The following is a 26,945-nucleotide window of genomic DNA, read 5'->3' as shown; positions in this document are numbered from 1 at the left end:
GGCTTATCCACTGAGTCTATATGAGTAGAACTCAAAAATAAGAAGGGTATAATCATTGATAGGATTGTACTGTAGACCACATAGTAGCCACCGGGACACTGAGGAACAAATGTGCAAGCAGATCAAGAAAAGGTGTAAAAACAAAAGGGTTGCAGTCATGGGGCCTTCAGCTTCCCTAATATAAACTGTGACCTCCTTAGTGCAAGTGGTTGAGATGGAGCAGAGATTGTTAGGTACATCCAGGAGGGTTTCTTAAATCAATATGTCATACTCCAACAAGAGGAGGGACTGTACTGAACCTGATGTTGGATAATTAGCCTGGCCAAGTGAATGACCCTTTCCGTGGGCGTGCAGTTATGGAACAGTGACCACAACTCCCTACGTTTTAAGGTAGCTATAGACATGGTTGAGCATGGGCCTTGCAGGAGAGTATTACTGGACCAGGGCAAATTACGGGAGCGTTAGGCAGGAACTAGGGAGAGTTAATTGGGAACAGCTGTTTTTGGGCAAGTCCACATCCGACATGTGGAGTCTGTTTAAAGACCAACTGCACAGAGTACAGGGCAGGTGTGTTCCAGTCAGGAGGAAGGACAAGAATAGCACGATAAGAGAACCTTGGATGTCTAGATTGGTGATGAATCATTCAAGAGGAAAAAGGAAAAGTATATAATGCTTGGGAAGCTAGAATCAAATAGAGCCCTGGAGGATTATGAAGAAGCCAGAAAAGAACTCAAGAAGGGAATTACAAAACACAGGAGGACCCTTGAAAAGTTGTTGGCAAGTAGGATTAAAGAGAATCTCAAAATATTCCATATGTACATCAGAAGCAAGAAGAATACAAGGGGACCACTCTGGGATAAAGGGGGGGAACATTTGGGCGCCAGGTCAGTTTAGTGGATCGCACAATGCTATTATAGCCCGGGGTGTTTCAGAGTTCAACTTCAGGATCTGTATGTCCCCCTTGTGGAATGCATAGGTTTTCCTCGGGCGCTCCCACGTCACAAGGATGCACCGCGAAGTTCATAGGTTAGTGTAAATGGTCCCGTGATTAGGTCAAGGTTAATCAGGTTTGACGGGGGTTGCTGGGGTGGCGTGACGTGAAGGGCCTACTCTGTGTTGTATTATAAAGAAACAAACATTGCTTGGATGTGAAGGATGTGTGTGAGGCCCTGAATGAGCACTTTACATCAGTATTTACCAAGGAGAAGGATGTGGAGGACAAGCAGATCTGTGCTGAGTGTATTGATATGCTAGGACATTGGGATAAAGGAGAAGGTAGTGTTGGGTCCCTTACAGCACAATAAAGTGGATTAGTCCCTAGAGCCTGATGGGATGTACCTCAGTTTATTGAGAGAGGCAAGAGAAGATATTGCTGGGGCCTTGACCAATATCTTTGTCCCAGAGGTCTGGTGATTAGCTTATGTTCCAGTATTCAAGAAGGAAGCCAGGGGTAAAACTGGAAACTATACACTGGTGAGTCTCACGTCAGTGGTAGGGAAGTTACTGGAGAGAATTCTTTGGGATAGGATTTATGAGCATTTGGAAAGCTATGTCCTAATTAGGGAGGGCCAGCTTGGCTTGGTGAGGCAAGTCGTGTCTTACTAACTTGATTGAGTGTTTTGACGCGGTGACGAGGGTGAATGATGAAAGTGAAGTTTTAGATGTTATCTATATGGATTTTAGTAAGGTGTTTGGCAAGGTCCCTCATGGAAGTCCATCCAGAAGATTATGGTGGACAGGATCCATGGTGAATTGGCCGTTTGGATTCGGAACTGGCTTGCCCATTAAAGACAGGATGGTGGTTGAAGGGACTTATTCTAGCTGGAGGTCTGTGATTAGTGGTGTTCAGCAGGGATCTGTACAAGGATCTCAGTCATTTGTGATGTATATAAATGATCTGAATGAAAATGTAGATTGGTAGGTTAGTAAGCTTGCAGATGATACAAATATTGATGGTGTTGTGGATAGTGCAGAAAACCAGCAAAGATTTCATTGGTATATAGATGGGTTGCAGATATGGGCAAAGAAATGGGAGATGGAATTTAACCTGGCAAAATGTGAAGTATTGCACCTTGGTAAGTCAAAATGTAAAGGGATAGTACACAATTAAGGGCAAGACCCTTAAGACTGTTGATGAGCAGAATGGATCTTAGGGTCCAAGTTTATAGCTTCATGAAAGTGGTTACGCAGGTTGATAGTGGTTAAGAAGACCTGCTTGCTTTGATTAGCCAAGGAAAAGTCAGGAAGTTGTGTACAGTTTTATAGAACTCTAGTTAGGTCACATCTGGTATTATAAGAAGGATGTTGAGGCTTTGGCGAGGGTGCAGAAGAGGTTTGCCAGGGGATCACATGCTATAATGAGAAGTTGGAGAAACTTTGGCTGTTTTCTGTGGTGCGGTGGCGGCTGAGGGGAGATCTGATGGTGGTTTATAAGACTGAGAGGCATAGATTAAACAGTATCGTTTTCCCAGGATTGAAATGTCTAATACCAGAGGGCATGCACTGAAGGTGAGAGGGGGTAATTTTAAAGGAGATGTGAGAGGCAAGTTCTTTTTTCATACAGACAGTAGTAGGTGCCTGGAATGTGCTGCTTGAGGTGGTGGTAAAGGCAGGTACATTAGGGACTTGTAAGATACATTCAGATAGGCACATGAATGTGAGGAAAATGGAGGGATATGGACTATGTTGGCAGAAGGGATTGCTTTAGTTAGCCATTTGATTACTAATTTATTTGGTTTGGCAAACGTTGTGGGCTGAAGGACCTCTTCCTGAGCTGTACTGTTCTGTTCTATGTTCTCTGTTCTGTGTAATGGGAGCTTCACAAACAAAAATAATAATTTATTTGAGTCCTGTCACAAGCCAGTCTTTGTGACATCCAGAATCTATTAGCTTCTAACCACACAGTCCTTCTGGCTTCTAAATCCCAGCTAATATTTCACTGTGGCATTTAGTTTTCATCACACCAGCGTGTTGTTCCAAGGGTAGCATTAGCCCAGCTGACGTGCTCAGATTTCCTTCAATCCTTGAGCATCACTGACAGTTAAACTCTGTGGAAACAAATCAGTTTATCATCTACCTCCAAAGCAAATTTGATGACTCCAACTTTTATTTAACTGCTATTAAGAAATTAAATATAGGTAACATTTTTGAAGTAAATTAAGAAGTTCAGAGAACTGTAATGCTATCAGCATAAGTGGCTTGATCTGAAATGAACAAAATCATGGGGAATATTAATAATGAAAAACACAGGAGATTCTGCAGATACTGGAAATCTTGAGCACCACACACCCAAAATGCTGGAAGAAGTCAGCAAGTTGGGCAGCATCTATGGAGGGAACTCAACAGTTAATATTTTGGGCCAAGTCTTTTCAACCAGACCCAATGAAGGGTCTCAGACCAAAATATCCCCTCCATAGATGCTGCCTGACCTGCTGAGCTCCTCCAGCATTTTGTGTGTGTGTATATCACTAATTATGTTAGATGGGCAGCAAGTTAGATTGGTTCACTTTTGATTGCACTCTGGAGAAAGTGATGGTAGAAAATCTTAAATACTTGCAATCAAGAGGTAACAAGGATGCAAGATAAAATTCGTATGTGCTCTATTTGCGAATGGTAAACAGGAGTAATGTTTTGCATTGGAGCAGAATTAGGCCATTTGGCTCATCGAGTCTGCTCCACCATTTCATTGTGGCTGATCCATTTCCCCCCTCAACCGCATTTTCCTGCTTCCTCTCTGTAACATTCACGCCCCGATAAATCAAGAACCTATCAACCTCTGACTTAAATACACCCAGTTACATGGGCTCCACATCCACCTGTGGCAATGAATTCCACAGATTCACCATCCCTCTGGCTAAAGAAATTCCTTCTCATCTCCGTTCTAAGTGGACTTCCCTCTATTCTGAGGCTGTGTCCTCTCGCCCCAGACTCCCACTAAAGGAAATATCCTCTCCACATACTCTCTATCTAGCCCTTACGGCATTCGATAGGTTTCAATGAGATCGCCTGCTCATCATTCTAAATTCCAGTGAGTACAGGTCCAGAGCCATCCAATGCTCCTCATATGATAGTCCATTCATTCTCAGAATTGTTCTTGTGAACCTTCTCTAAACCCTCTCCAATGTCAGCATATCCTTTCTTAGATAAGGGACCCAAAACTGCTCACAAAACTACATGTGAAGCCTTGCCAGTGCTTTATAAAGCCTCAACATCACATCTTTCTTTAATATTCTAATCCTCTGCAAATAAATGCTAATATTACACTTGCCTTCACCACTAACTCAACCTGCAAGATGACCATTAGGGAATCCTGTATGATGACTCCCAAGTCCTTTTGCAACTCAGATTTTGAATTTGTAATACCACAGGCTCTTATCTTGTTAAGCAGCCTCGTGTGTGGCACCTTGTCAAAGACTTTGGGAAAATCCAATTACATGACATCCACTAATTCTCCTTTGTCTATCCTGCTTATTATTTCCTTAAGAATTCCATCAGATTTGCCAGGCAAGATTTTCCCTTAAGGAATCCATGCTGACCTTGGCCTACTTTATCATGTGCCTCCAAGTATTCTTAAGATCCCACCCTTTCCAATCGACAACAACATCTTCCCAGCTACTTAGGACAGGCTAAATGAGAAATGCAATTTTATCATTTATGTGAAATGATATTTGATACTTCCTCTATGAAAGAATGCTATCAGATTGAGTGGGTTAAAAACTGAAGTAACCGATCAACCTGAGCTCAGTGCACTCTATTTCAGGTCCTTTCTGGACATAGTTATTGCTGTGCTCTTTGTATTCTCTCTTTATCTTGCTTTTGTTCCTTTCGCTTCTGTTCCCTTTTACTCTTACATCTTCCTCTGATTTCCTCGCCTGACTATTCTGCTTTTTTTTTTCTCTTGCTGTCCTCTCTTTCCCTCCCATTCCTTACAGGGAGGGACGGTGGAGTAACTAGTGAGGTTGTGTTTAAGTGTGTGTGTGTGTGTGTGTGTGAGATTGTGTATCTTCTTCTCTCCCCTGTGATTCTGTCTTTTAATGTGCTCTCTTTTGAGAACTGAATTAATATTAAAATGATTCTGCTGTTATTCTCAAAACTTTGCGAGTTGTTTGTACTTTTCTCCATAATGGTGATCTTCCCTGTCTATCTTGTATAATATTCAAATTCTTCTAACATTAATTTTTCATGGTGCTCCTGAAGCCAGGGGTACCTACTCTTCTGTCTCTGCTTCTCTGTATCGTACCTGGGAGGGCGATCTATGTCACACCTGAGCCATTTGAGCACCTTTCCAAGTCATCATCAATGCAGGAGCATCAGGTACTGTTGCCACCTTTTGCTCTGCCCAGTCTAGAATGGTATTCCGAAATAAATGTACTTAAGTCTGCATGTTTGTTCCTCCTCATCCAATCTGCATTGAAAGAGACCTGCTTATGTGATTAATCATCTGCAGCCCAAGAAGATAAAATGTGATTAAATAATTAATGTACAGGTGACAAGACATGTTATAGGGGTGTTGCACATTGCACCTTTGAATGTCTTCTCTAGCTGCTGGGTATAAGGGTAGGTGAAATTATCTCTGGGACCTTCTCAATCTATTTCTTGGTAGACATGATATAGAGCACAGACCGCTAATTTTGAAATGCATCAGCTTTCTCAATTGCTAATCACAAACAGGCAAATTTTCAGTTGAAAAGAAAAGAGGAATCAAATGGAAGTCAAGATATTAAGACCAAGTCTATGAGTAGCAATATTATTTAATTGGCCCTGGAGGATTGACCTTGGAAGTAGTAAGTGATGAGGATAGATTCATCCCTCTTCAGTCAATGAGAATCAGGGTACTTCCTTCCTGACAAGTCCTCTAATACTGAATGCATTGCTCCTTTATTTCCCACAATCAGTTAGGATACCTGATGAATGACTGTGGTATGGCCTCACCACTATGATCAGGGTGCACCATTCCCTCATTATAATTGGGTTAAATGTCTTTCTCACTATGACCGGGATAAATCAATCATTCGTAAACCTGTTAATGCCCTTCACATCCACTGATTGATTGGGACTTTCTTATTTCTTCTTAAATAAATGAATGAGGATGACTGGGGTTCACCCTATCTTCAGGAACTAATAATAGGGTTCTGTCCTTCCTCACTATTAATCAATGAATGATTTGGGAGAATGCCTTTATGCCAGCCAATTGAGGTTTAATTTCTTCCACTTTACTGTATTAATTAGCAAGGTGCATCTAATCTTGTTGCTAAACCTTCAGACATAAAAATAAAAGTATGAAACATAAACTGGCAATTAGGTTCATTTTTACTTCAATTCCTTATAAAAATATTCCACAATATATTTTGAGGCAATGTTGGGATTATAGGAAGCGTATGGGAATGCCTACCGAGAAAATGCATTCTGAGGCGTGGTGCATAACCATATGCACAGAGGAATTGTAGAAATCATCGCTGTTGTACACAAAATTAGATGGTAGTTGGAACTGTATGATCTTAGAGTGGGGAAGGGAAAATTAATAAGAATAGGTTATAGTCAAGAAAGTTGCTTTACCTTACTCCCCACCACAGTCTGATAACCTGCATATGTGTGGATGTCCAGCAAGGGTAGAACTGTTCTTTGATTTTGTTGTCTAGTGTGGCCTGTTGATTCATTTTACTTAAAAATAACCTTGAGTGGGCTACCAATGGGCATTTGATACTCAACGATTTGTACTCTGGGGTGAATCAGTGTCTTTTAAAAGAGGAGTGAGAATATATGTTTCCTTAATAACAAATCAGCAGTGATGGAATTCCATTCAAAGGTGCACACAACAATTTAGAACCCAGCAAAATGCTGTTACTAATGTGACTGCCTTTCCATTGTAGATGGACCTGATTTTATTTGATGAGTTCCAGGCATGGAAGGAGGAACCGACTCTGGATAAGGCTTGCCCATTCTTAGAAAGGATTTACCAAGAAGACATTGGTCCATGCCTTTCCTTCGCCAAACACGAGGTGAGTTTGTGAATTCCTCGTGGCCGTATTAGAAGATGAAGATTCAATTTTCAAAGAGCCCATGTGATTTCTTTTGAACCCTGAAGCAACATTGTGGCCAGGTCATTTAGTGTATGAGAATGCAAACCTTGATTATTCTGTTTCATACTGTTCAGTTCTGGCTATGAAAGTACAGGAGTTACTGTTCATTACTTTCTGACTTTAAGTGCAAATTTTGATAACTGCAGTATTGTTGAAACAGTGAAGGGATTTCGGAGGCAGCTGAGTCAAGTGTGATATTTAAATCTTTAAAAAAAGAAGAAAGTGGAGGGGAAATGAAAGCAGTGATGTAGTTATCTTGTTTCTTGTTCTAGAATAGCTGTTAATATTGGATATGAGAAGGATTAGACTATAATTGAGTTTTAGGTCTTTCTCAATATTTGGGTAAGATTAAGCCCTTGTTAATAAGAAAATTCTGTGTATGTTGACTGATATTTTTTGTCTGTTTCTTCTCTTTCATACCTCTCCGCCTTGCTTACCCTATCCTCCCTCTTTCTGTATCTTGTATTGTCTGCTTCTATTTACCTCGTGTGGAACCTCATTGTCTTTGTTTATGCATTTGTTGTCTCTATCTTGTGCTTTGTCCTCCTGTTTCTTTTTCTGCCTCATTATTTACTTCCCTTCGCTCTCACTCCTGTTTCTCAGCTGACAGAAGCGGTTCAAGCTGCCGTCGAGAGCAACACGTTGAGTATTGAACCAGCAGCTGTCCAAGCGCTACCAGTGGTCAAAGCTTCAGCTGTAGAGTGTGGTGGACCAAAGTAAGAACATACACTTCATAGCTTTGATCTAATTGTTATTAATTGGTCTTATTCTCCTCTTGATTTGATGTTCTTTCTCTCTTCTAGTGGGTGGCAGGCTGAAGTAGTGACGTAAGTGTTCACATAGTGTTTCCCAATCCTAATGCAAACTAATGCCGCGTTACAACAGCTCATACTCACAATATTAACACAGCTTTATTGTCTTATTGGGCCTCACAAATGTATAAATTACGAATCACAGACTTCTGCAATTTGTTAGATTCGGCTTCTCTTTGTGTAGGATGCAGATTTCAATCCAGGCCTTCCTGGTGTATGTACCTACCTGCTGGCTGTAAAGTGAAAGGAAAAACGATACTATGAATTCAGCTCCCAATGACTGGACTTCAGCACTGTAATTGTGTTAGACTGTCAGCTTTAAGGGAATTGTGTGATGTTTGATATGGGAGAAAGAAAATCCCACACTAGCGCAACAGAGGGCACTCTGTTTTGGAATGAAGCATCTCACCGCATTAGAATGGTTTGTCCATACTCGAATTTGCATCCCTAACCGTACAAAGTGTGTGAAGGATTCCAGAAATTAGTGAGGACATGTAATTTCCATTTAAACTCTTGTGCCATTAATTGTATGAGGTGCCTTAGGAGTATAGTAAAATTACGTTTTTGTTCACTTTGTTGTATTTTGTGTAATTAGTACTAAATTAAAGTAATCATTTAAAAGTTTAGGCTCAGGTCTATGTAAAAAGGTCAGTATTGAGAAGATAATTGAATCCCCATCACTGAGGTAGACTTGTTTTTTTTATTCACTTAACACCTTCCCAGGTTGCTGTTTTTTTTTCCACAGTTTGCTCTCTTCTGCTTGAGGGAGGGCATCACAAATAGCTTCCTGGCAAACCCCTGTCTGGGGTGCCTAACTGTGGCATTGAGTTTTGGTGTTCATAGGACTCATCTCTGCAGTGGGTAATGTTTTCCACCAGCCTGTCAAGGCCCCTTTCTGAAACCCTGACAGCACTTTGCTTCGTTTCTCCCACCGTCACAATAGCCATTCTTCAAGAAAACATTGAGTGCATTGTTCATGGCTTCCTTTAAGGGCGGGCTCACAAGTGCCAGTGGCTGTGTGGTCTTACAATAAATCAAGAAGAGGAGAAGGCATTGAAATTGACAAGACATTGACTGCGCTGACGTTAGGAAGTTGATGGTGTCAGTAATCTTCAACTGTGACAGCAGTCCAGTATTGTGTGTGCCTGTATGTAAGGTGGCAAGAGTAACCACAAAAAGTGGAAGAAGTTTAGATGCTACACACATAGCTGGGCAGCGAGGTCCAGATGTGGGTTTGGTAAATTGGATTGAAAAGCCTTGGATGATTAGCCTTGGATGTGTCATCTCCTACTTGGGATCTTTATCTATAGGTGATGCTCAAATGTATATGGTCTATCAGAATTGGGTTTAGTAGCACGGGCAGATGTTGTTCTAGATTTTTATATGGTTTCAGTTGGTATGGCCTCCACAGAGCTCTGATCTCAACATCACCTAGGCTGTCTGGGATTACCTAGAGCAGGGGTCCCCAACCTTTTTTGCGCTGCAGACCGGTTTAATATTGACAATATTCTTGCGGACTGGCCGACCCGCGGGGGGGTGGGGTGGGGGGGTGGTAAGGTTGCTAACCGTCAAGAGTAGCAGTCAAAAAATACGTTGTGTTTACCCCGAGAAAGACTACAATGACCATGAAGCCTTGCGCGGGCACCAGTGTGCATGTGTGTACCTGCCGATATTATTCTCTGTAAGTCTTTTTTGGCGATTCTGTTCGGGGGGGGGTGGGGGTGTTAATCACGACTGGAATATTGGTAATAAGGGGCTAATACACTCAATTTTGTTTCTAAGAGGGTTTATCTAACGAATTTAATATTAAACACACAGCACATATTTTCCTCGCATGAATATAGTGATAAGTCAATCATCAGGGGAGGACGGGGAGCTTGAAGTAAGTGCTGAAAGAACTTCCAGTAGAAGTGATAGAGGCAGGTTGGATATTATTTGAAGAAAAAATAGATAGATATATGGACAGGAAAGGAATGGAGGGTTATGGGCTGAGTGCAGGTCGGTGTGCCTAGGTGAGAGTAGCGTTCGGCACAGACTAGAAGGGCCGAGATCGCCTATTTCTGTGCTGTAGTTGTTATATGGTTATATAAGTCACTTATCAGTCAATAGCATCATAATATTTTAAGTAATGTTTGGATATTAAACACACAGCACATATTTTCCCCGTATGAACATATAAAATCATTGCAACACACCAATATCGCTGAATCAGTGGGAGCCTTGGGCTTGTTTTCCTGCAACAAGACGGTCCTATCGAGGGGTGATGGGAGACAGCGATACTCGAAGGGGGTTCCTTATGTCCAGTCTATTCCGCAATTTAGTTTTCGTTGCATTCATTGCAGAGATATGTTAGAAATGGAAGCAATGTTTTCAGTACTTTCGTGGCTATCTCAGGATACTCAGCCCTGATTTTGATCCAGAATGCCGGCAGAGATGTTATGTCAAACATACTTTACAGCCTGTCGTCATTTGCAAGCTCGAGGAGTTGATCTTCTTCCTGCCCTGACATGGATGACGCGCTGTTAATGACCTCGCGTGTGTTCAAGCTCAACAGTGGGCGTGACAGGGAATGAGGAAAGGTGCAGCTGACTCATATCGCCAAATCATATCGTTTCCTCGCGGCCCGGTAGCAAATGCTCTGCAGCACAGTGGTTGGGGACCGCTGATCTAGAGAGCCAGGAGCAAGTGAGACCAGCCAAAGTCTGCAGAAGAACTGATGCTTCAAGATGCTTGAAACAACCTACCAGCCGATTTCCTTTATTTAAAATTAAATATGTAGTGCAAAAAGAGAGGGAAAAAACTTAATGTAGTGTTCATGGGTTCATTGTCCATTCAGAAATCTAATGGCAGAAGGGAAGAAGCTGTTCCTGAAATGTTGAGTGTGTCTTTAGGCTCCTGTACCACCACATTGATGGTAGCAATGAGAAAAGGGCATGTCCTGGGTAATGGGGGTCCTTAATGATGGATGCCGCCTTTTTGAGGCATTGCCTTTCAAAGATATCCTGCTTGCAGCAGAGGCTAATGCCTATTATGGAGCTGGCTGAGTTTACAACTTCTACGCTTTTTCCAATCCTATACAGTGACTCCTCCGTATCAGATGGTGTCGTAAACAGTAAGAAGTTCTCCAAGCTTCAACTGTAGAAATTTGCGAGTGTCTTTGATGACGTACCAATTCTCCTCAAACTCGTAATGAAACATAGCCACTGTCATGCCTTCCTTGCAATCATATCAATATGTTGGGCCCAGGATAGTTCGTCCAGGAACTTGAAATTGCTCACCCTTTCACACTGATCCCACGTTGAGGGCTAGTGTGTGTTCCCTCGACTTGCCCTTCCTGAAGGTGGCGGTGATAAGTGGTGACTCTGCGTGCAGCTCCTAAAGGAATCAAATATTCCAGTTCAGGACCACCACAGCTGAAATCCTTAGTCACAGCCATGGGTATTTCAGTAAGCAGCATCGTTTTAAGATGTTTCAAACATCTATCTATCGGATGGCAGACCTGGGTTACAAGTCCAGTTCCCCTTTAACAAAATGGAATCTGGAATACTGTGCCAGTCAATGGGTATGAATGAAACTCAGAGGCCTGAGACCTCCACTCCTGACTATCCTGCTGTTGAATACACATTCTCTGGAAAATAAATTTGAAAACCTCCAAGCAAGATTACTGTACCAGAGAGACATCAGAGGCCAGTGTGTACCCTGCTTTATGGAAAGATGGCTCATACCCACAATTTTGGATGCAGGACAGCAGTCCGATGGCTTCACCAGTCTCTGAAAAGACAGGACAGCTCAGTCTTTTAAAGACAGACGAGGTGGAGTATCTTTTGATTCATTCATCATGGTGCACAAACGTGGTGGCTTTGTCTCAGTCCTGCTCTCCCAACCTGGAGCATCTAGCAGTCAAAATTCATCCTGCCGAGGAAGTTTTCTGCCTGATAGCAGTGTACGTTCTACCTCAGGCCAACATCAGGTCAGCACTGTAATAATTGAGGACCGTAATCAGCAGGCGTGAAACTGCGCACCCTGATGCCTTCCCTGTCGTTGTGGGAGATTTCAACCAGACCAGCTTGAAGATGTCGCTGAAGTACTAAGACCAATTGTGGAACCAGAGGAGTCAACACACTTGACCACTGTTGTACCTTCATCAAGAAAGCTTATTGTACCATTCCACGTCCAAACTTTGTAAAGTTTGATCACCTGACTGTACTTCTACTCCCAGCGTATAGGCAGAGACTGAAGCCCACGGTATCAGTGGTGAAGACCAGGAAGATATGATCAAGGGAGGCAGAGAAATACTTGCAGGACTCCTCTGAGTCGGTGGACTGTTCAGGGATTTGTGTTTGATTCTGAATGAATGCACCACAGTTGCCACCGACTTCATCAGGACCCGTGTGGTTGGGTGTGATGAGAACATTCAATACTGGTGATCCAGAGCAAGGAATCCAGATACAGCCTACAGAAAGCTATTTTAAGAGCGAGAAAACAATTCCAGTTGGGGTTAGAGACTGAATCAGATGCACGTCAGCTCGGGTAATGTTTGCAGGCCATTACCTCCTGCAAAGTGAAACTTAATGTCATAAATGGCTGTGATACTTCACTCCCAGATGAGCTCAATGCCTCTTATGCACACTTTGAAAAGGAGAATAAAACTACTATGCAAATCCCTGTAGCATCTGATGACCCTGTGATCTATCGTTGAGGATGATGTCTGACCATCTTTCAAGAGGGTGAACCCTTGCTTGCTGACAGGCCCTGATACTGTACTTGGTAAGGCATTGAAAACCCGTGCCAACCAACTAGTGGGAGTGTTCAAGGACATCTTCAATTTCTCACTGCTGCTGTTGGAGATTCCCACCTGCTTCGAAAGGACAACAGTCATACCAGTGCCCAAGAAGAGCAGGTTCAGCTACCTCACTGACTATCGCTCAGTTGCACTCACATCTACAATGATGAAGTGCTTTGAGAGGTTGATCATGGCCAGAATCAACTCCTGCCTAAACAAGGACCTGGACCCGCTGTAATTTGTGTATTGCTACGATTGGTCTACAGGGAATGCAATCTCCCTGGCTCTTTACTCGGCCTTGAATCACCAGGACAATAGCCATATCTGTGTCAGGCTGCTTTTTATTGAAATTATTTAATCCTTTTATCACCATTTATCACAATTATTCCCTCAGTTCTAATCATCAGGCTCTAAAACCTGGGTCTCTGTACCTCTCTGCAACTGAATCCTCACCGAGAGAGCAGTCTGTGCAAATCAGAAGTAGCATCTCCTCTTGCTGACAGTCAACACTAGTGCACTTCAAGGATGCGTGCTTAGCTCACTGCTTCTCTCTCTCTCGCGCTCTCTCGCTGTCTCTACACCCACGATTGTGTGGCTAGGCACAGCTCAAATGCCATCTATAAATTTGCTGACAACACGACTGTTGTTGGCAGAATTTCTGATGGTGATGAGGTGTACAGGAGTGAGGTAGATCAGCTAGTTGAGTGAGTGATGTTGCAACAACCACCTTGTACTCTACATCAGTGAGACGAAGGAATTGATTGTGGTCTGTCTCCATGCCATCCAGTAAGAATATTGTTGAGTGGAGACAAATATCCATTGCTTGTGGGTTTAGATTACTGCAGAGTTGGTGAAACTGTAAGGAAGGCCCAGTCTTGTGTGAGAGTGTGGAGAAAGCAATGAAGTGGTAAGCAGTATCCTGGTCTCCAAATTTGAGGAAGGACATTCCAGCTATTGAGAGAGTGCAGTGTAGGTTCACGAGGTTAATTCCAGGGATGGCGGGACTGTCATATGTTGAAAGATTGGAGCGACTGGGGTTGTATACACTGGAATTTAGAAGGATGAGAGGGGATCTGATTGAAACATATAAGATTATTAAGGGATTGGACACGATAGAGGCAGGAAACATGTTCCCGATGTTGGGGGAGTCCAGAACCAAAGGCCACAGTTTAAGAATAAGGGTAGACAATTTGGAACGGAGTTGAGGGAAAAACTTTTTCACACAGAGGGTTGTGGTTCTGTGGAATGCTCTGCCTCAGAAGGCAGTGGAGGCCAATTCTTTGGATTCTTTCAAGAAAGAGTTAGATAGAGCTCTTAAAGATAGCGGAGTGAAGGGACATGGGGAGAAGGCAGGAAAAGGGTACTGATTGTGGATGATCAGCCATGATCACAGTGAATGGTGGTGCTGGCTTGAAGGGCTGAATGGCCTACTCCTGCACCTATTGTCTATTGAATGTTGAGTCTATAACTAGTGTAGTTTCAAAGGAAACAATGTTAGGATAATACTTGTTATTTTGTAGTGCTGTGAGGTTAAAAACTATCTTGCATTTGAAAGTTGGTTGAGATGCTCATATTGATATTAATTGCAGACATTTTACGTCAGAATTTTGTTTCTAGAACATGAAAGTCTGACCAAATGTGTGGATGATAGAAAGATAGGTGGAGGGGCAAGTATTGTTGAGGAAGCAGGGAATATACAGAAGGACTTGGATATATTGGGAGAATGGGCAAAGAAGTGGCAGATGGAATACAGTGTAGGGAACTGTATAGTCATTCACTTTGGTAGAAGGAATAAGGGTGTGGACTATTTCCTAAATGGGAGAAAATTCAGAAATCAGAGTTGCAAAGGGACATTAAGGTCCTCATGCAGGATTCCCGAAAGGTTAACTTGCAGGGAGAAGGGAGGAAAATGGGTTTTGGAGGAGTAATAAATCAGCCATGACGGGATGGTGGAGCAGTCTCGATGGGCCGAATTCTCCAATTCTGCCCCTATGTCTCATGGTCTTGTGTCTTGTGATATTGAAATAAAAGTGGTTGGAACTTAGTTGATGCGCAATGCACCCGGAATCAGAATCAGCTTTGTTGTCACTGACATCAGCCGTGAAATTTGTTGCTTTCTGGCTGGGGTATAGGGCAGGTGTAACAAATTATATTAAGTTACAGTAATTTTTTAAAGAAGTGTAGAAGAGGAATAATGTCACGTTTATGAAGCTTTCAGAAATCGGATGGCAGAGGGAAAGCAGCTGTTCTGAAAACATAGTGTGTGGGTCTTCAGGCTCTTGTACCCTGATGAAGAGGGTGTGTTCCGGATAGTGAGGGTCCTTCATGATGGATGCCATCTTCTTGACGCAGCACCTTTTGAAGATGCTGGGGAGGTTTGTGCCCGACAGAGATGGCTGAGTCTACAATCATCTGAAGCCTCTTGTGATCCTGTGCATAGGCACCTCCATACCTAATGGTGATGCAAGCAGTAAACATTTTCTTTTATTTTACTGAAACTGCAGAAGATTGTTATTACTTATGCAGATTTATTGCATGCTCAATGTCTAGCTTACTGTTGTAAAAGTAGGCTCCTCCACTGTCTTAACACATAAAGCATTAACAGAAAACAGTCGGACCAACTGAACTCTGAAGAAAATCTTTGGCGAAAGAATTTTGTGTTGTGCTCAAATCTGGTGCTGGTGGAAGTGTTTGTGACTTCTCTTCACATCTGAGTTGCCCAGAGATTGCTCGAATATTTTTCAGGATTATATAAATTCTTATAATTCCTGCAGATAAGTGGGAGGTATTGTACCTCAGAAAAACAAAGGAGGATTAGAACTCAATATTACAGGATTAAACATTTTACTGAAATTTAACTCTTTCATCTTCAGCTTCACCAGAGGATTAAGTGAACATTTCCAAATTCCTTTCTTATTGTCTGGCCACAGAAAATCTAGATGATTCTTTCAAAGCAACTTGAATTATGTTTGTGGACTTGAGAAGCAGTTTTCAAAGTATCCAGTTTTTTTTCACCTTTGTTCTTTGCAATACAGTTTGTCCAAACCACTGACAGGTATGTTGTATCAACTTTATATTTAAAAGAAAAAGTTAGTTTTGATCTTGTTCCAGTAAGATAGCAATGGGCCTAGCCTCTCTGGGTCCAACAAATGGTGCAAGTTTGTGTCTTGAACATTATTCTTTGATTACAAGACTCTGTTGGATATTGTCAATAAAAAAAACACTTCAAGTCCAGTTCATTGGCGAGCCCGACAGCAGGGGAAGCTGCGTGGCCTCAGTTGTTGCACAGGTCAGACCTTCCTGCCGTGGCGTTGCCTGTTGCAGCTACCCAGGGGAGGAGGTGTGGGAGAGAACAGAGGTGCGGTGGATGTGCTGGAATCCCCTTCGGGTTGGAGGGTGGTACCTGCAGGCTGGCTCTTCTGTCGGGGCTGCTCTCCTGTGTTCAATCCCTGGAAGACAAGCTGGTTGACTCAACACGAGCTTGTTTGCGCAGAAGTGCGTGTCCAGGGCAACGTCCTGTGTACCGTCAACCTTCAGGCGATGCCTCTCAGGGACTCAAGCTAATCTTATTTTTGTGACTGTATGTATTGTGTTTTACCCCTTGGCCCCAGTGGAATGCTGGTTTTATTAGCTGTATATGTATGTATGGTTGAATGAGAATTTTTCCCCTAAAAGGCTGAACACTAGAGGTCAATAAGGATTTACTTCATATAGGGATCAAGTCACATATTTGACTGACAGGTACTTAAGGACATTGGGATACCATTTTTTTTTATATAGTTATGTTCACCTTTTTTCTCGGCCACTCCACATTGTATTCAAGTTCTCTGGGTGGGTCTGAACTTGTCAGTGGTGGAAGTTTTACTGTGGTGCATGTAATCTCACTTCTGTCTGAGAATTTAGACTGAGAGTCTACAAGATTTAATAGAGGGCTTTCACTTGCCCAAGTGTGGAGTGTGCCCAACCTCCTGTGAAGTTCAGCAGACCTCTTCATTAGCAAATCTGATGTTGAGAGGACCACAATCCATTTATGCCTGTCCTGATGGCTGTTGCCTTAAAGTTCAGGCCCCAAAAGATTCATCTGGTGAAAACAGCTTCCATCTCAGTGACGTCTTCATTTTTCATCGTACGAACCTGAGTCATTGTACTGAGGCCTGAGATTATCAGAACTGCACTCTGAACTATAAACATGCATGTAATGTTTCTATGACTATGAAGCATGACACTGCTAATAGGCGCCTCTACTTAGAAGTTTGCGTAGATTTGATATGTCATTTAAAACGTTGACAAACTTCTATAGATGCACAGTGGAGAGTGTCCTGACTGATTGCATCATGGCCTGTTATGGAAACACCAATGTCCACATATGGAAAAGCTTACCAGAAGTATTGGAACAGTGCCCAGTCCATCACAGGAAAAGCCCTCCCCATCACTGAACACTTTTACAAAGAGCACTGCTACAGGAAAGCAGCATCCATCATCAAGGACCCCCACCATCTAGTCCATGCTCTCTTCTCACTGCTGCCATTGGGAAGGAGGTACAAGAGCTTTGGGTCCCACACCACCAGGTTCAGGAACAATTTTAATCCTTCAACCATCAGGCTCCTGAACCAGTGTTAATGATTTTTCTCGCCTCAACACTGAACTGATACCACAATTTATGGCCTCACATTCAAGGGCTCTGCTTCTCTTGTTCTCAATATTACTTATTTTCCATCTGAACATTTTGTCTTTTGCACATTGGTTGTTTGTTTTTGTTTTGTGTGTAGTTTTTCATTGATTCTTTAATATTGCTTTGTATTTTTAGTGAATATCCACAAGAAAGTGAATCTCGGGGTAGTATATGGTGACATTTATGTACTCCGATAATAAATTTACTTTGAACTTGGGAACTAACCGTATACGGATGACCCCTTTCAATATAGTGGTGTTACATTCATCAAACTGTATTGGTGATTTTTTAAAAATATAATAGGAAAACCCGTTTCCCACAAAATGTCATAATTGAAGTTGTGTTCCGATAGGATGTTTTTCTCTTAACGGTATTGCTGAGTGTAGTGGCTGCTAGTTCACAATAGTGGTAGGAGTTATGATTGCCTTATCAGTTTCCAAAGCAAATCTCTTTGGTGACAAGCAGCTATATTGGAAGACACAAGCATTTTCCAATTTAAGATGATGCTGGCGAAACACAGATTCTGTGGGAAAACTGCTAACTACTTAATTAATGACACTTTTTCTGGGAAACAATCACTGCAATCAGTAGCCTGTAGCTTCTCGTTCAGAGTTGAGCTTTTGAACTGCCTCCACGAACTGGCATTATTGCAGTGTGAACTGAAGTCTCGAAGGGGCAGGATGGCTTTGGTGTGGTGTGTATGGGCCCAGGTCTTAGAGGGAAGAACGAGCTGATATTTGACTGACTTAAGTGCTGGGCCAGATTGGAAAGGTTAGCTACGGGGTGAATCGAGGCAGTGGGTCCCGGGTCAAGAGTGTGGCAAAGCGGCATAGCCAAGGTTCAAGAATGAGGAATGCCCTGCTGTTTGGCTGATTTAAGTGCTGGGCCAGATCGAGGAGGTCAAGGTGTCCAGACTGGATGAGAGGGACGGGCCAGTGTTCAGCTCGCTGCTCACGAGGTTTACTCGTCTCTGCGCTGAACTGGAGCTGTGGCCTGCAACTAACAGGCTCCTGAATCGGCTGTGACTGTCCTCGTGGCTGTGGACTCACTTTTGTGAGCTTCAGTTCTGGATGCTATTTGCTTACTCTTATTGTTTGCTTGATTTGTTTAAATATTTCCGCAGTTTGGCTGTTTGACGGAATTTTTTAATGGGTTCTGTTAAGGCTGCTTTGTTTTCTGGCTGCCTGTAAGGAGACAAAACTGAAGGTTGTATGAAGTATGCACACTTTGATAAATGTACTTTGAAATGACTACTGATTATTATCTTGTAGTCTTCAGTTGAATGGAGACTAATTTGTTAAATGTATATCAGATATAGTTAAGATATTTAAGTTATATTATTTACGTAGCCAAAGTTAAACTTGTTGGCCCTGTGTCATGTTCAGTCACTTCAAAGTGATAAACTAATTCAAAGGAAGACACTGGAGTCCGAAATGCGCGTCTAACCCTGAGTTTACTTTAAGCGAGTTGTGTGCGTTTCATGTGGTAGTGTGCTGACATATGTAATTCACGTGTTTATACATGTAACCTGAATTATTCAAATGAGAAAGAAAGTTTAATCGACCAATATATTTACAATATTACTCAAATATTAAATACACAACATTCCTTCCTGCTTGGCTATAAACTCCAACTCAACAGAATGCATTTCAGCTATCTACGCAGTATACTGTACAATAACAGACATCCACAGCATAGTAAATTTTAAATTGTCCCATTCTGGCCTGTGGACGATTTCTTATTCTTGTGGGATAACACCTTTCCTGACAAGGGTGGTCACTCTGCTTGGCAGGAGAGACTTGTGGCTGTGAAAACAATCTCAGCTTCTGGGTCCTCCGTCATGGTGATTGTAGGAGTCGACTCTGACACCACAGGAAGTCGTTCTTCCATTTTCTTCTACCTTGTGCATCGTGATTTTGGGAAGGTGTATTTAGTTCACTGGAGTATTCTCTTATTAGTCCTTCTATGCTCCCTTTATGATCTGATCTGTCTTTTTGGTTTCCTCATCCACAACATCGTGTAATGAATCTTCTGTTTTTGTATCTTCATTGACTCCTTTCTTTTTGACCTTCCATTCGTCCAGCTGGGCTTTGGTCTTTGCATTTACTTTTTCAAGCAGCTCTTTGTCTCCCATTTGTAGTTCATGCCACAACTTTAATCCACACAGAGTATATTCTGGTTCTTTATACTCACAAAAGCTGAATGCTTGCAACTTTCCTGAAGCTCTTTGAACTCTTTTCCAGCTTAAAACCAAGCCAAACTTTACAAGTAACTACCTGATTAACGTATCAAAAGCTTTCTCAGATACATTGCCTACAAAAATTGTTGTAGTCAGACCACTGCTTTTGACACTTTACAATTCTTCTGAGCAGCACGGTCCTTCCTTGGTCCGAGATGCTTTCCAACCAGAGGCATAGAGGTTGGCACCAACATCTGTTTGTCCTCTGTTGGGCTGCGCTTTATGGCATTCAGCACAGGCAGTTGAGGCATCATCCAGTACATTTCTTAATTCACTTTCATATGGCTTCATTGCAGGGGATGTGGCATGTAGGTGGTGGCTGGATCGCCAATCCTCTTGTAATTGTCTCAGCCAATCATGCCCCTCTTGTTTTTACTGCATGCAAGCCCAATGTGGCTTGTTGGTCATTGTATTTCACTGTTACAAATGTCATTTCCACATATTGCTTTTCTATTGTTAGTTTTCACAGGGTAGCCAGTCCTGTGTCACTCTCATCATCAGATTTTTCATCAACAGCATTTAGATTAGTGCTCTTTTTACTTTATACTTTATTGTCGCCAAACAATTGGTACCAGAACGTACAATCATCACAGTGATATTTGATTCTGCGCTTCACACTCTCTGGATTACAAATATTAAATATTATAAATATTAAAAATAGTTAAAATTAGTAAATATTAAAAATTTAAATTATAAATCATAAATAGAAAATAGAAAAATGGGAAGTAAGGTAGTGCAAAAAAACTGAGAGGCAAGTCCGGATATTTGGAGGGTACGGCCCAGATCTGGGTCAGAATCCGTTCAGCAGTCTTATCACAGTTGGAAAGAAGCTGTTCCCAAATCTGGCCGTACGAGTCTTCAAGCTCCTGAGCCTTCTCCCGGAGGGAAGAGGGATGAAAAGTGTGTTGGCTGGGTGGGTCGTGTCCTTGATTATCCTGGCAGCACTGCTCCAACAGCGTGCGGTGTAAAGTGAGTCCACGGACGGAAGATTGGTTTGTGTGTGATGTGCTGCGCCGTGTTCACGATCTTCTGTAGCTTCTTTCGGTCTTAGACAGGACAACTTCCATACCAGGTTGTGATGCACCATAGAAGAATGCTTCCTATGGTGCATCTATAAAAATTAGTGAGGGTTTTAGGGGACAGGCCAAACCTCTTTAGTTTTCTCAGTAAGTAAAGATGCTGGTGGGCCTTCTTGGCAGTGAACTGCTTGGGTGGACCAAGTCAGGTCATTTGTGATATTGACCCCGAGGAACTTAAAGCTTTTGACCTGTTCCACTTGCGCACCACCGATGTAAATTGGGTCGTGCAGTCCGCTACTCCTTCTGAAGTCAACAACCAATTCCTTCGTCTTTCTGACGTTGAGAGATAGGTTATTGTCTTCACACCATGCCACCAGGTTCTTAATTTCCTCTCTGTACTCAAACTCATCATTACCTGAGATACAGCCTACAATTGTTGTGTCATCAGTAAACTTATATATTGAGTTTGATGGAAACTTGGCTACACAATCATGGGTGTACAGTGAGTACAGCAGGGGGCTGAGTACAGAGCCTTGTGGGGCACCGGTGCTCAGAGTGATTGTAGAGCAGAGCTTCTCCCCTATTTTTTACAGCCTGGGTCCTGTCTGTGAGGAAGTTGAAGATCCAGCTGCAGATCTGAGTGCTAAGGCCCAGGTTCCGGAGCTTAGGAATTAGTTTATTTGGAATGATGGTATTAAAGACAGAGCTGTAGTCAATGAAAAGGAGCCTTACGTATGCATCTTTATTGTCCAGGTGTTCTAAAGGGGAATGTAGGGCCAGAGAGATGGCATCTGCCGTTGATCTATTGCTCCGGTAGGCGAATTGCGAAGTGTTGAGGTTGACCGGTGGGCTGTGGTTGATGTGTGCCATAACCAATCTCTTGAAGCACTTCATAGCAATTGGTGTCGGAGCCACAGGTCCGTAGTCATTCAGTAATGCCACCTTGCTCTTCTTCGGCACTGGGATTATTGTTGCCTTCTTAAAACACGAGGGGATCTTAGACTGAAACAAGGAGCAGTTGAAGATGTCAGCAAATACTCCAGCTAGCTCGCTTGCACAGGTCAGGAGAACCTGTCCCGGGACGCCATCTAACGCCCTTCTAACGTCTTGAAACTGCATTTTTTTAGCTTTTGCTTTTATCTCCAAAGTCCATTTATTTTTTTTCTGCTCAACGTGTCTCTGTATGTGTCCTACTTTGTAGCCTTTTCTGCAATTTCACCCTTAAATCTTAATTTCTTTGTTGTATGTGAGCCCTTGTCACAATGGTAACACAATTTCTTCATCTAGGCCAGTTCTTGTTTAGATGCTGCAATTTTATTCACGCTTACTTTCATTTTTGACTGCAACTCATTTACATCTTCTGTCTGCGGTTTCCATTGAAACAGTGATTTCCATGGGTCATTTTAATGTAAGCTGTGTTTCAGTTAGGAGCTGTTTTTGAATGCTTTCTTTTAAAATTCAACACACAAAACAATCTCTTACTGTATCATTAAGTCCATTACCGAACTGACAATGCTCAATCTCTTCCATTCAGCCACATCCCTCGCTTCTCATTGGCTATTTCATTTGCTTCAAAATACTGTTCCAATAGCTCAGTGTACATGAGCCAATTATCCATTGTGTAACCAATCTCATCAGTCTTTCTGATGTAGCCAGCCATTTAATTTTTTTTAAATGATTATTATCACCCGGTACTCTTTAAGAGTTTTTACAGCTTTTTAAAAACTCAACATCTCTGCATATGCTGGGCTGCATATTTTACTCAGTGTTAAGTCATGCAGTCAAGAACACAGCGAACTGCCAAAGTTGTAACAAAGTATTAAGCAGCTGATCTTGCAAACTTTTACTTAAAATCATTAAACTGTGATTAAGATTATAATTGTCCTTGTGATGTGCCAGCTCATGCCTACACGGAGTAGATACACTGAATGATCAACTAATGTAAACAGTTGGTGATTCCACTGGGTTTTTAAGTTCAATGGAAAACTCGGCATCACAACAAGGGACTAAAAACAGTGGTGTCTGGTGAACTGGTTGGTCAACAGATTAGTGGAGACACGTGTAGCAGGAAATTTGGCCTAGTTTTGTTGTCCATCAAAAGAAGTTTCTAGCGTGATGCATAATCACACAGGTTTTGAAAAGTAAGCAAAAAAAGGGAATAAGATAAAAGAAACAAAATAATATAAACATATTGGTTAAGGATGGTGGTTAGGCCTTTCCTGTCCGAAAGTGGCCTAATGGAGGATTTAAAATTGAGAGATTTTGAGATGAACCACAAAAAAAATCTTCAGTGTAATGAATTGCAATGCAAGATATTCAACAAGAAATCAAATAAGGAACTCGCGAACAGTTTCTTGACCAATAGGAGGAAGTTGAAGAGCAGAGCGCAGATGCATTTAAGGGGAAGCTAGATAAGTGTTAGAGGGGAAAAGAGTAACAGTGAGGTATGCTGTTAGTTGAGGAAGGATGGGCTGAGAGAAACATAAACTCTGGCCTGGACTTGGCTGAATGTCTGGATATGTATGCTATGCAATTTTATGTAATAGCCAGGAAAAGAGGAGAAGGAGGATGTGTTAATATTATTTAATTTTCTTTGATCCAATGGAAAAAAAAAGTCATTAATTTTAATTTTTAAAAACTTTTCAGTGATATCCAGCATGTTGTTCACAAATATAATTTTGGCTGTTGTAATTTAATTTTGACAGGATGACTTCATGTCACGTTTTATTCTGTTATGGAGACATCACACCTCTTCCAATTTTTTTCTGAATCCCTCTCCCTCTCTCCCCCCCCCCCCCCCGTGGGAGAACTTGGGTGAGGGGGAAAGAAAAGCTTTTAACACTGTAAATCAGTGAGTAGTTTTGTTATGTCTCCCCTCTTGCTGTGAAAGGGAGCAGCTCTTTTTTCATTTATTAGGGAGAGAGAGAGAGCCTGTGGAATGTTGAGTTGTTGGGTGAATGATTGGTTTTTAAATTGCACAGCAGATGATGGTCAGCATTGGGACCACTTCTTTTTATGCTGTATATATATATATGATTTAGATGATGAAATAGATGGCTTTGTTGCCAAGTTTGCAGATGATATGAAGATTCGTGGAGGGACAGGTAATGTTGAGGAAACGGGTAGGATGCAGAAGGACTTAGACAGATTAGGAGAATGGGCAAGAAAGTGGCAAATGAAATACGATGTTGGAAAATGCATGGTTGTGCACTTTGGTAGTAGAAATAAATGTGCGGACTATTTCCTAAACGGGGAGAAAATCCTGGAATCTGAGATGCAGAGGGACTTGGGATTCCTTGTGCAGAGCACTCTGAAGGTTAACTTGCAGGTTGAGTTGGTGGTGAGGAAGGCAAATGCTATGTTAGCATTCATTTCACAAGGTCTAGAATACAAGAGCAGGGATGTGATGCTGAGTCTTTGTAAGGCACTGGTGAGGTCTTGCCTTGAGTATTGTGAACAGTTTTGGGCCCCTCATCATAGAAAAAATGTGCTGGCATTGGAGTGGGTCCAGAGAAGGTTCACAAGGATGATTCCGGGAATGAAAGGGTTATCATATGAGGAACGTTTGATGGCTCTGGGTCTGTACTCACTGGAATTCAGGAGGATGAGGGGGATCTCATTGAAACCTTTCGAATGTTGAAAGGACTAGACAGAGTAGATGTGGAAAGCATGTTTCCCATGGTAGGAGAGTCTAGGACAAGAGGGCACAGCCTCAGGATAGAGGGATGCCCTTTCAAAACAGAGATGTGGAGAAATATCTTTAGCCAAAGAGTGGTGAATTTGTGGAATTTGTTGCCACATGCAGCTGTGGAGCTAGGTCTTTGGATGTATTTAAGGCAGAGATTGATAGGTTCTTGATTAGACATGGCATCAAAGGTTAAGGAGCGAAGGCTGGGAACTGAGGTTGAGGGGGAAATTTTTTTTAAAAAAAGGATCGGCCATGATTGAATAGCAGAGCAGACTCGATGGGCCAGATGGCCTATTTCTGCCCTATGTCCCATGGTCTCATGGTCTTGTGGTCTTTATTGGCGACTGTGGTACAGTTTGCTTGGTGGATGGAGGATGCTGATTTTTTGGGAGGAATGGGTGGGGAGGGTTATTGCTTCGTTGCTGGTACATGGGAGGGGTGAGTGGGGGAGGGTTTTTTACTGTCTGATGTTTTTACTGTCACTCGTTCTATGGGGCACTCTTCTGTTTTCATGGATGTCTGTGAAGAACAAGAATTTCAGGATGTATATTGCATTCATTTCTGACATTAAATGGAACTATTGAGTCACATGTCTCACCCAGAAGGACACTGGCAAATTAGTTGTGTTTTTATTTCAATGAGGACAGCAGTAGTTCATTTTGAAGATTGTCTTAACTGAAATTATTGTGCATTTCTCCAGAGAAATCGGTTAGATATGATGTCATATTTTCTGTAAAAGGAATAATAATGAAAAAATTCAAGTCCAATCCAAAGTTTTGCAGGCCCAGGTTAGATACTTGGTGGACCTTGCTTGTTGGAATAATACATGTTATCTCTGGCAAATATATTATTCTGTCAGTAAGTTAGCAAGGTGTATTCCTTTCTGACATTATTGCCCCTCCTTCACAGGAAATGCGCATTGAGTGGCCTGTCCAGAACCTGTAAGCATCGCATCAAGCTGGGAGACTCAGGAAGTTATTTCTACATTTCACCATCCTGCAGGACCAGGGTACGCACAAGATGAAAGGATGCTGTAATGTGATGTGTCAGATAGAACTGATGATTCAAAACTGTTTTCAGATAAGAGAAAGATAACTGTTATCTAATCAGCAAAGAAAACATAGAAATACACAAAGAACTGGCGGCCATTTGGCCCCTTGAGCCTGCTCTTCTATTCAGTGTAATCACACCTGATTTTCTAATTCAATACCATATTCCTGCTTTTATACTCCCTGATGCCTTTTTTCTATAGAAATCCATCTATTTCCTATAAATATATTCACCAACACACACAAAATGCTGGAGGAACTCAGCAGACCAGGCAGCATCTAGGAAAAGAGTACAGTCGATGTTTTCAGCTTGAAATGTTGACTGTACACTTTTCCGAGATGCTGCCTGGCCTGCTGAGTTCCTCCAGCATTTTTAGACTGAGGGCACTCAGTCCTCGTTTACTGTCATTCAGAAATGCATGCATTAAAAAATGATACAATGTTCCTCCAGAATGATATCACAAGAAACACAGGACAAACCAAGACTAAAACTGACAAAACCACATAATTATAACATATAGTTACAACAGTGCAAAGAAACACCATAATTTGATAAAGAGCAGACCATGGGCACGGTAAAAAAAAGTCTCAGAGTCCTGATAGCCTCATCATCTCACGCAGATGGTAGAAGGGAGAAACTCTCCCCGCCATGAACCTCCAAGCGCCGCAAACTTGTCGATGCAGCACCATTGGAAGCACCCGACCGCAGCGGACTCTGAGTCCGTCTGAAAACTTCGAGCCTCTGACCAGCCCTTCGACACCGAGCATTTCGACCCCGCCCCGGCCGCCGAACGACAAGCAAAGCCGAGGACTCGGGGCCTTCCCCTTCGGAGATTCTGGACCACACAGTAGCAGCAGCAGCGAAGCAGGCATTTCAGAAGTTTCACCAGAGGTTCCTCTGTGCTCTCACGTCCGTCTCCATCGAATCAGGATTGTGCACGGCACCCTACTTGAAAAATAACAGACATCACCACTGGAGTGACCGCTGTGAGCTGTGTCACGGCGCCATCTTCTCCTCTCCTCAGGTTCAGAATATTTTGTGTGTGTTGTGTAAATTTCCAGCATCTGCAGATTCTCTCGTTTGGAAATATATTCACTAACTTGGCATTTACAATATTCTGTGATAATGAACGATACAAATTCACTAGTTGAGTGGAGAAATTTCTCCTCATCTCAGTCCAAGACATTTTACCTTATAACTCGAGACTGTGACTCTTGGTTTCAGAGCCCCAAGCCAGGGAAAAAAACCTTAACGCAAACTGCTGCTCAAACTCTGTCAGAATTTTGTATATTTTACTGAGCTGTCCTCTCATTCTTCTAAACTGTAGCGAATACTGATCTAGTTAACTTAATATTTCTCACATAACAGTGCATCATCTCAAGAATCTTCATTGAACTATGGCAAGTATATTTTTTTTGTGGGAAGGAGAAAAAAATTGCATAAGTTCCTGTAGAAGTTAACCTACCAAGACCATGTATGATCGTAGTGTGATACTTGCCCCTGTATTCAGAATGGCAGAGTGGCGAACTTGGCACTTGTTCAGTGACTTGAGTACAAGGACACCCAAATTCCTTTGGTCATCAACTTTTCCCAATTTATCCCT

The 26,945-nt window shown here is 42.2% G+C and overlaps 1 protein-coding gene across 6 annotated transcripts in view; it reads left to right on the top strand.

Moving 5' to 3' along the window:
- Positions 1-26,945, top strand: part of LOC134353740 (guanine nucleotide exchange factor for Rab-3A-like) — a 61,606-nt gene that overhangs the window by 28,630 nt on the left and 6,031 nt on the right. For 5 of the 6 annotated variants that reach the window (XM_063062058.1, XM_063062056.1, XM_063062053.1 and 2 more), the window contains 4 exons: positions 6,870-6,998; positions 7,683-7,795; positions 7,883-7,906; positions 25,202-25,301. In XM_063062058.1, the coding sequence (XP_062918128.1) occupies positions 6,870-6,998; positions 7,683-7,795; positions 7,883-7,906; positions 25,202-25,301 (366 nt within the window). The remainder of the gene's footprint in view (positions 1-6,869; positions 6,999-7,682; positions 7,796-7,882; positions 7,907-25,201; positions 25,302-26,945) is intronic. The other variant, XM_063062054.1, reaches the window with a different exon arrangement.

This window comes from Mobula hypostoma, chromosome 11 (assembly GCF_963921235.1).
Source record: "Mobula hypostoma chromosome 11, sMobHyp1.1, whole genome shotgun sequence".
NCBI lineage: Eukaryota > Metazoa > Chordata > Chondrichthyes > Myliobatiformes > Myliobatidae > Mobula > Mobula hypostoma.
The sequence above is the reverse complement of the archived record's forward strand: the minus strand, read 5'-3'. Positions and strand labels throughout refer to the sequence as shown.